The 9,034-nt window shown below is 39.2% G+C and overlaps 2 protein-coding genes across 3 annotated transcripts; both read left to right on the top strand.

Annotated features, from left to right (window-relative positions):
- ftr84 (finTRIM family, member 84) lies at window positions 1-4,684 on the top strand. 2 transcript variants are annotated; one of them, XM_007567186.2, is made up of 7 exons: window positions 1-719; window positions 1,729-1,824; window positions 1,940-2,173; window positions 2,373-2,529; window positions 2,613-2,669; window positions 2,772-2,825; window positions 3,450-4,684. In XM_007567186.2, the coding sequence occupies exons 1-7, from the start codon at window positions 141-143 to the stop codon at window positions 3,992-3,994; spliced, it is 1,722 nt and encodes a 573-aa protein (XP_007567248.1). In that variant the 5' UTR covers window positions 1-140; the 3' UTR covers window positions 3,995-4,684. The 2 variants fall into 2 exon arrangements, with proteins under 2 accessions (XP_007567248.1, XP_007567251.1); XM_007567189.2 differs by lacking the exons at window positions 2,613-2,669; window positions 2,772-2,825.
- A 723-nt stretch (window positions 4,685-5,407) lies between these two features.
- On the top strand, window positions 5,408-8,582 carry LOC103148422 (tubulin polymerization-promoting protein family member 2-like). The gene is made up of 4 exons (XM_007567185.2): window positions 5,408-5,508; window positions 6,049-6,240; window positions 6,730-6,883; window positions 8,363-8,582. The coding sequence occupies exons 2-4, from the start codon at window positions 6,050-6,052 to the stop codon at window positions 8,549-8,551; spliced, it is 534 nt and encodes a 177-aa protein (XP_007567247.1). The 5' UTR covers window positions 5,408-5,508; window position 6,049; the 3' UTR covers window positions 8,552-8,582.
- The last annotated feature ends 452 nt before the right edge of the window (window positions 8,583-9,034 follow it).

Raw genomic sequence — 9,034 nt, 5'->3', positions numbered from 1 at the left:
GGACCAGTGGGATCCCGACGAGCCCATGGAGTAACTCTTTGTGGACCTTTTTCTGGGACTATTTGACTGACTGCTCTTTCACATAAGAACTTAATTGGAATAAAAACGCATTATTTCCCAGGATATCTTGGTTAGTAAACATGGCTGATTCAGGTTTCCCATTACCACCAGACTCTTTCTGTCCCCTGTGTACTGATGGACTCCGGGACCCGGTCACCATTCCCTGTGGGGACACTTACTGCCTGGAGTGTATCAAGATCTACTGGGACCAGTTCGACCATATGGGCGTGTACAGCTGCCCTCAGTGCCGTGCGTCTTTCACGCCACGGCCCGTCCTGAGACGTAACGTCCCAGATGTTCAGCACCAGCAACAGCCCCGCCAGCAGCTTCCGGAGCTCACCCCCTTCCCGTACATGCACCGCGAATCCTACTGTGACTTCTGTGTCGGCCGCCGCAACAGGGCCGTCAAGTCGTGCCTCATGTGTCTGGCTTACTACTGCGAGACGCACGTCAAGCCTCATTACGAGTCGTCCACGTTCAAGAGGCACAAGCTTGTGGACGAGACGGGCCACCTGGACAGGAAGATCTGCCCCCAGCACGAGAAGGGCCTGGAGCTGTTCTGTCGCTCTGACCAGATGTGCATCTGCGTGCTGTGTACTGTCAGAGAGCACCGCAGCCACAACATTGCCTCAGCGGAAGAAGAGCGCATTGAGAAACAAGTGAGTTCCAACAGCTTTGGCTTGTAGGTTGTGTTGCCTACATGCAGGGGTGCAGCTATGTACTTTCTGAGTTGTATGCTGACACAGTAAAGCAACCCTAGACATCTGTAGCTACAGCACAAAGTTGCAAGACGACCAAGAGATGTTATTTTACTAGTAACTTAACCTGAAGTTCTTTTTGATAGACTGACAAAACTCACCTACTGTCTGTCAACCGCTTTGAAAAGTTTGAAAAGTTCATTTTTTGTTTCTGACCCCCTTTCTTTTCTGCCTCTCTATTTTTAGCTCCAAGTCGTCAGACAACAGGATTCAAATGAAAAAACATATCACACCCCAACTAGAAATAATTTTTCTGCCATCATTTTGGCGCCCCTCTAGCCCAGCACCCCTATACATTACATATAATGTGAAAACCTTTAGTGTATTTTTTAGCATTGCACAGGTACAGCAGGTCAGCGCGTTGCATAACCACAAACATACTGCATAAAAGGGCAAAGTTCTCTTGTTCTCCTTATTTCAAAAAAAGAGTCTTACATTTTTAAACTTGAGATTACAAATGAGGACAATCTAGTTTTTATATAGTTTAGATTGTTCCCAGATTAGACTCTGAATTGATGGGCCTGCAAAGTGATACAAAAGGGACTTTGTTGTGCTTACAAAATAAAGTTGATAGGAAATTGTCAAAATAAAATCCTCACTCTTTTATTGGTTAAATTCATGGAAAAAGTTGGTTCAAAATCCGGATCAGAAGAGATATGTGTGGGTCTTTGTCAATCAGTTGCTGGTTCACAAAAATGGGATTTTTTTAGAAGGCAAAGATTAAGAAAAAGCTATGCATTTAGATTTCAATAAATCTAAAACAGAGAATTGTATAACTTTTATCCTTCTTCAAATATAAAATCAAATCATACTTTTGTAGAGTCTAAAGACAAAAACATTGATGAAGGCTAAAAGTACCTTGTCCTTAAGTGATGTGAAACTAGATGCTGGTGTGTATTTTTTCCTTCAGAAAGTTCTGGTGGTGACCCAGTCCGAAGTGCAGCACATCATTTCAGAGAGGATGAAAGAGCTGCAGGACCTCAAGCACAATGTGGATGTTCTGAAAGTAAGTCAGACATTATAGAAACAAGTATAACATTTATCTTTCACCGCCGTACGCTGGATCTCAGAATATTCTTACCCAGTATGACATCAAATCTTATTTTATTTTATTTCTTCAGAACGCTGCCCAGCGTGCGCAGACTGAAAGCGATAAGACCTTCCATGAGATGTTGCAGGCAGTCGAGCGCTGGAAGTCTGAAATCAATCAGATGATAATGGCCAACATGCAGGCAGCCATGACGCAGGCTGATGGTTACGTTGAGCGCCTTGAACAGGAGATAATGGAGCTGCAGCGGCGAGACGCTGAACTCCGACAGATCCTGGAAACAGAGGACAACATTCATTTTCTGCAGGTGCCAAAGGATCATACAAATCTGTTTGATGATACTTTTCTTACACTCAAGTATTCCTAATGGAAAATAATGACATAAAGCGTTCATTCAAAATACTGGGTTCAATCTATTGGTTTTTGATAGAGGGATTCTCGTCAAACCAGGTCTTGAAGAATCAGGTTAAGACTAAACTTTTTCCTTTCTCTTCCTTGTCGCACAGAATTTTCCCACCCTATGTGTTCCTCCAGAGGCCATGGTTCCTAAAGTTCTCATCAATCCTCAGTTCTCCTTTGGAGAAATAAGCAAAACAGCCATAGAGATGAAAGAAAGCCTGGATGACATCTGTAAAAAGGAGCTGAACAAGATCTCCAAGACGGGTAAGCTCGTGCAGAAAATACTTTGCACATTCCCAGAACTGAAGTTAAATCGTGTGACAAACTAACGCAGGTATTCCTTACAGTCAGCGAAACTCCTGTGTATATACTTTTGCCAAGAAATGGGGACAAACGCCTGAAAGGTAATGATTAGTAAACTCAGTGGCATTTGGCAATTCAGGAGCAACAACAAAAATGGTGGGCCTTTTTATCGAACAAAGATTTCTTTATTGTCATTCACATAGTTCCCTCCAGAGTTGATTTTCAGGAGCCAAAATCCAGAACAGACTTCTTGAGATGTAAGTGTGATTCATATTGTATGTTTAAGTTATTGCAGTGTACCATAACAAATAACAAATGGTTGTTGTGGTCATGTCAAGTGACAGTACATATGGGGCCCACGTATGTCAGTTAATGGCTCATAACAACCTATCAGTTAAATTACTTTGTGTCGCTTTAGAACAAAAATCTTTTGACTAGACTCATATTTTCTCTCTGTTAAACTACAGACATTTCATAAACTAGGTTCTTAAAAATAGCAGCACTTCCTGTTTGATTCATTCAGATATTTGACACGGTGCGAAGCTATTTCTGCAATTTCTTTTAAACATTAATGCAAACTTATGTTGCCCGTTGAGTTAAAAATTATACTTTTTGTATTTTTTTTTTAAAGAATTCAAGGCGATTAATAACTTTATTTTGTTAAATTAAGTGTTATGGCATGGTTTAAGATGAAGAATAAAGAAAAAGTAACATTCATTTTGTAACTTCACATTAAAGACTTATGATTGGACTTAGACTCGGGATGAAAGTCATCAGACTTGACTTGAACATCCAATCAGGACTTCAAATCAAAGCATATCCTATAGTGGTTACAGGTGAATACTAAGAAATGTGTACTGTGGATGTTTTTTCTTTCTCAGATGCGGTCAGACTGTCCTTTGATTCAAACACCGTCTACAAAGAGCTTGTGCTGTCAGATGGCAATCAGAGAGTCACTCGAAGGAAAACGACCCAGTATTATCCAGACCATCCAGAACGCTTCGATGGCTTCTCCCAGGTGCTGTGCAAGGAGCCTCTGTCCGGCTTCAGGTTCTACTGGGAGGCCGAGTGGGGCGGGGAGTTCTCCATCGGTGTGGCCTACAAGAGCATCAGTCGCAAGGGCAAAAATTCAAACAGCCTTCTGGGCTACAACGACAAGTCGTGGAGTCTCCTCTGCTCTGATTCAGGGTACTCAGCCTGGCACAACAAAGCAGACAAAGATCTGCCTGATGCTCCCCGGGCCACTAGAATAGGTGTGTACTTGGACTATGCGGGCAACACTTTGGCCTTCTATTCAATATCCAACACAATGGAGCTCATCCACAGGTTCAGAGCTCAGTTCAGTGAGCCTCTGTTTGCTGGTTTTGGGGTTGGCTCCTCTGTTACCCTCTGCCAGCTGAAGCAGAACACAATGCCTTATACTTAAAATAAATAAATAAATAAATAAATTAGCATCAAGGTTCCTGTACTCAAACAGATGAATATTTGTTAATGATGAAATGATAAAATTAAGACAATTTGTGTAAAAGCATTTTTCATCTCCTTAGTCTACACTTTAACCTGTATAGCTGATAAGTTGATGTAAAACTACTAATCATCATCCATCATATCTTCTCAAGCATCTTCTCTTATTTTAAAATGTTAAATGTGCCACGTAAGTAAAATTCACTTTTTGTCTCTCCTTTAAAATTTTAAACTGATCAAAATAATCAACTAATTTGTTTTTAGAAATTTAATGCGTAACGAATGCTGTACAGTGAGACCATATTTATTTTTTCTTTATGATAACTGTTGGATGTGGCTAAAAATACCATTATGAAAGGGTTAAGAATGATCAATAGAAATAAATTGGATGCACTTTCTAAGCATTTATTTTGAAGCTGAGTGTAGCTTCAAATGTAGAATCAGTTTAAGACAGTACCAATGCTTTTTTTTTTTAAACGTGTTCATTCGGATAAGTATTTTATCAATAGTAATGATGTGTGTGTAGATAATATGTATTGGCAATTTAAGTATCACATACATTTTTGGTGTGAGGATAAAAAAAACAGTGCTGATAAAATCATTTAAATCCTAGACTTGTGTGTGTTGATAAATAAACAACTCCTAAAGATTATAAGAAGTGCTTTTAGCTCCTTTGAGTTTTCACTGTTTTTTCAAAAGCAGGTCACGCCAAGCACAGTGTGTGTCATTTACAGTCAGTTTCTTTGTCAGTAGAGCCTTTTTACATATCACAGGCCAACAAGTAAGAAACTGAACCACTAGAGGTCAGCAAACACCAAATTATTAAAATTCCTGAAGATAGTAGAAATGCATCTACAACATCTACATGACCAAACTTGTAGCCAATATCACAATTGAGAAAGAGCCATCTTCCTTTCGAGAGATTTGAACACATTTAGGTCACACCTTTGTTAAGAGTTGTTAAAATAGCACAATACAAATAGATCTCACAGCAAACTTATGTGCTGCCAGTGAAAACATAATTTCATAAACATAAATGAAGCTTTAATAAATGGAAGTAAGTAAAAACAAAAGATGTTTTTTCCTGCAGTGATAGCTTAGCTCGGTGTTTCAGGATAGAGTGACAAAACGCTTCACTTGATTTATCCAAGTCAAACATGGAAGAAACAGCGCCTACTAAAGGCGCCAATCGTAACTGCAGTGACAGCGAGCAATGAGCGCTGCTGTGAGCCTATCCCACCACCACCACGGTCAGTCTGAAGGAGCCTCGTAGTTCAGAAAAACCCAGCCTGCAGTCACGGCAGAGATGGAAAAACACGCTCGCTGTATTCTGAATCACGCATTCACAAAGCTTCCGGTGACGTCACTTAGCGACTCCTAGCGACTTTTGACCGTTAGCAACGGTGAAAGAGGAGAGTCAGGGGACTGAGGAAAGCGGAGGTTAAGCAGCCAGAAACTTTACGTTTACAACACCAGGTAAGTTTTATGTTCCACATTTAAGGCATTACCTCTATAGCTAAAGTCCTTGTGGCAATATAATAAAAGGCAATGGAAATGTTCTTGCACTCGAAGCAAGCTGTGACGCTAGTTGTTGTAGGTGTAGTAACGGCTTAACTGTAAATTTAGAGAAATAATGGGTGTTCATTGTGATTCCCGTTAAGAATGTCACTAAAATTTCTAAGCAGTGTTTCTCATGGTTAATAGTTTTTCCACCCGTCTCGTAAAATACGGCATTGACCTGTATTGGGCAGTTAAATGTTGCATCCCGTTTCCTAGAAACAGGCACCGCGCTGACATCATGCTGCTTTCAATCCGCGCCTTTTTAAAACGTCTACTTGCTTGTCCACAAACTTGTCATGACTTTTTATTTTTGATTTATCCTGGTGCTTTTTGTTGTTTCCCATCCAATGACATCAAAAAATATTTTAACTTTGTGTTCTTATTACTGTCAAAGGATTCAAAGAATGTGATCCTATCAGTGACGTCATTAATTAAAGATATTTCTGTCTGTTTCAGCATGGCCTCGGGATCAGCATCCTCTGCAGACGTGGAAAGCGCTTTCCAGAAGTTTGCAGTCCACGGAGATCCTCAAGCAACTGGACGGGAGATGAATGGAAAGAACTTTGCCAAGATATGCAAAGACTGTCACATTATAGACGGCAAGCACGTCACTTCCACTGATGTCGATATAGTTTTCAGCAAAGTCAAGTAAGACTTACGACAGGATTCATCTTCTCAAAATATTAATGTCAGCAAAATGTCCCCACAACAAAGAGCAGGAGTGTCTGTTTCATGTTTGGTGATTATTCTTACTTGTTTTCTTTATTTTTTCAGAATAAATCCTCTACATTGGAATAACTATTTCAGCACACTATGTGGTTTTATTTTGATAAAGGCTATCATTACAGCAGCATTTATTTAACAACTACCCTTTTTATATAAACAAAATATATCTCCACATAAATTATGTTATTTATATTCACACAGAACTTTTATATGACATTTTCAAGTTTATTTTTAAAAAATAGGACAATACATATTAATAAATATTCATATAGAAACATACATGAGATTATTGCCAGTTGGCTAATTCCTATCCCTAGTTCCATTGGCAGTTTGATGTTAAAGCACAATGACAGATAAAAGGGAAAAAATAATAATTACAGGGTTTGTCTCTTCTTTTTTTTTTTAAAACAGGGCAAAGACCGCTCGTGTCATCACATTTGAAGAGTTCAACCAGGCCCTGATTGAGTTGGCTCCAAAACGATTCAAAGGCAAGAGCCAAGAGGAGGCTGTTCAGCATATGTACGGTCTCGTTGCTGGGCAGGATCCTGCCAATGCTGGAGTCACTGTAAGTATAAGCAGGTCATATCAACACTTCCTTCATGGACCCCAAGATTTGGGTAGATTTCTGACTGGCTGTTATACTTCTTACTCGGTGGGTCATTTTCATTTTGTTTGATAAAAAGAAAAGAATATAGTTTTTTCAACTTTGGGGTACTCATGTTAACACCAGCAGATGGTGTAAACATGTGTAACACAATGTATGTATTGTGCCACGAGTAACACAATACATACATTTAGATACGTTGAATGCTATTATTTACATCCAGAAATTTGTGTACATTTCCGTACGTAAACGGATGTAAGGGTTAGGGGTTAGGGCCAGAACAACCTCTAGTGTTGTGCCCTCTAGCGACACAACACTAGAGAGCAAAAGGTCTATTCTTCTACTTGCCACCCATAGCTGTGCTGCTGCTGTAGTACAATTCTTTTGACAAAATTAAACTTGGAGATGTAGGTATTGTTAATCTAGTGCAGGGCACCACAACAAAGGAAAAATAAGGCAGAAAAACAACTCAAAACCACTTGTATTTTTCTTGGATGTTTTTTTCAGGTTTTATTGGCTCTAGTGGCCTTTATTTGACAGTGAATTGACAGGAAAGTGGTTAATGAGAGAAGGGGGAAGACATGCAGCAAAGGTCATCAGGCCGGGGTTTGAAACCGTGACATCCCCATCGAGGATTAGGGCCTCCATATGTGGGTTGTGCTTAACCCCTGCGCCACCAGAGCACCCCCACTTTTTTGGTTTTATGCTGCACACAGATCCATTGTCATAGCAACTGGCTGACAACATCTCAATTAGCTGATAGAGCAGATATCACATTCAGGTGTATCAGGATTTAACACCAAACACACGCCAACAAATAACAAAACAATGAGTCCATTACAGTTGCATGTTTTCAGGTGTGATGTTTATTTTGCGATTATTAATAAGGGATTGTCTGAACACAGTGGTGGTTGATTAGCTAATTGAAACACCTGCATCACTGATTTTCTTTCAGAGAGTAGGTGTGCAGGTCCTGTTTTTTTTTTTTTTAACTGAATGGAAACAGCACACATCTTCATGTTAAGGTTGTCAAAGTCAAGCTAGCATAACTGACCTGCTTTCCTCTCCCTCACTATTTTTTTTCCTTTAATTAAAACTTTTTACTGACGTGTGAAATGTGATACTTTCAGGCCTGTTTTTCTAGTTGTCATAGTGTTGACAATTAATAGCAAAACATTGCGTCCCTTTTTCTCTTATATATCACGGAAACATTTACGATTTAGCTCGTTGTGTTAAAAAGTTGACCGCTAAAACCAATGGTATTCCTCATCATGTGTCAATGTGTCTATTCCGCCAACAATGCAGTGCAATTGAAGTTGACAGTGTGTATTTCATGTGTTCCCTTTTCATATCTGAACTGAATGAACTGTTTTGCATGTAACTCTACTTTCTACTTTAGATTTCTCATCGGATGTTTTTCTGCTTTTCGTTACTTCTTAGAAAATTTCAAAGGTAGGAGGAGTGGACAGACTGACTGACACATCCAAGTACACCGGGTCACACAAGGAGCGCTTTGACGAGTCAGGCAAAGGGAAAGGATTATCAGGGCGTGAGGAAATGACCGACAACAGTGGATATGTGTCTGGTTATAAGGGCAGTGGCACTTATGACGACAAGGTCAATAATTGATAAGCAAATAAAAAACTTACACGGGCAATGAGCTTGTATTTGTTTTTGATAATAATATAAATTATCAAGAAATGTAAAAATATTTAGATGTAATATTGGACGATATGACTGAAAAACATCACGATATAAGCGTTTCATATTATTGGATGTCAATAGCTATTGATTAGCTATTGATAGCTATTGATTAGTTTTTAGTTTTAAATAGCTAAAATACTCCCAAACTGTTGTTGCAGTTCTTTTTTTTAAGCACTCAAATAAGTTATGTATTCATGAAAAAGCTGCAGAAAAATTGCTACTCACCCTGATATATTCATCCTAACTATTATTCTAGTGGCAATAATAGTGAAATAAACTACAGCTGTTAAAATGACCTCCTTGATGCCTCAATGTGAATATTTGATCACTCAGAATCAAAGGAACATAAAGTTCTGGTGCAAAATTGACAATTCATATGATTTTTAAACTCCTAAATAGATCTCTGTT

This window comes from Poecilia formosa, unplaced genomic scaffold, assembly GCF_000485575.1.
Source record: "Poecilia formosa unplaced genomic scaffold, Poecilia_formosa-5.1.2 Scaffold205, whole genome shotgun sequence".
NCBI lineage: Eukaryota > Metazoa > Chordata > Actinopteri > Cyprinodontiformes > Poeciliidae > Poecilia > Poecilia formosa.
This window is presented reverse-complemented; position numbering and strand designations above follow the sequence as displayed.

What these genes read in the sequence shown, in the direction of transcription:
- ftr84 (XM_007567186.2), top strand. Translation starts at nt 141, where the DNA reads ATGGCTGATTCAGGTTTCCCATTACCACCAGACTCTTTCTGTCCCCTG. An exon ending in AAGAGCGCATTGAGAAACAA is followed by an intron (nt 720 to 1,728) that starts GTGAGTTCCAAC and finishes TTTTTCCTTCAG; the next exon opens with AAAGTTCTGGTGGTGACCCA. An exon ending in TGGGGACAAACGCCTGAAAG is followed by an intron (nt 2,670 to 2,771) that starts GTAATGATTAGT and finishes TCATTCACATAG; the next exon opens with TTCCCTCCAGAGTTGATTTT.
- LOC103148422 (XM_007567185.2), top strand. Translation starts at nt 6,050, where the DNA reads ATGGCCTCGGGATCAGCATCCTCTGCAGACGTGGAAAGCGCTTTCCAG. An exon ending in ATAGTTTTCAGCAAAGTCAA is followed by an intron (nt 6,241 to 6,729) that starts GTAAGACTTACG and finishes TTTTTAAAACAG; the next exon opens with GGCAAAGACCGCTCGTGTCA. An exon ending in CTGCCAATGCTGGAGTCACT is followed by an intron (nt 6,884 to 8,362) that starts GTAAGTATAAGC and finishes GTTACTTCTTAG; the next exon opens with AAAATTTCAAAGGTAGGAGG.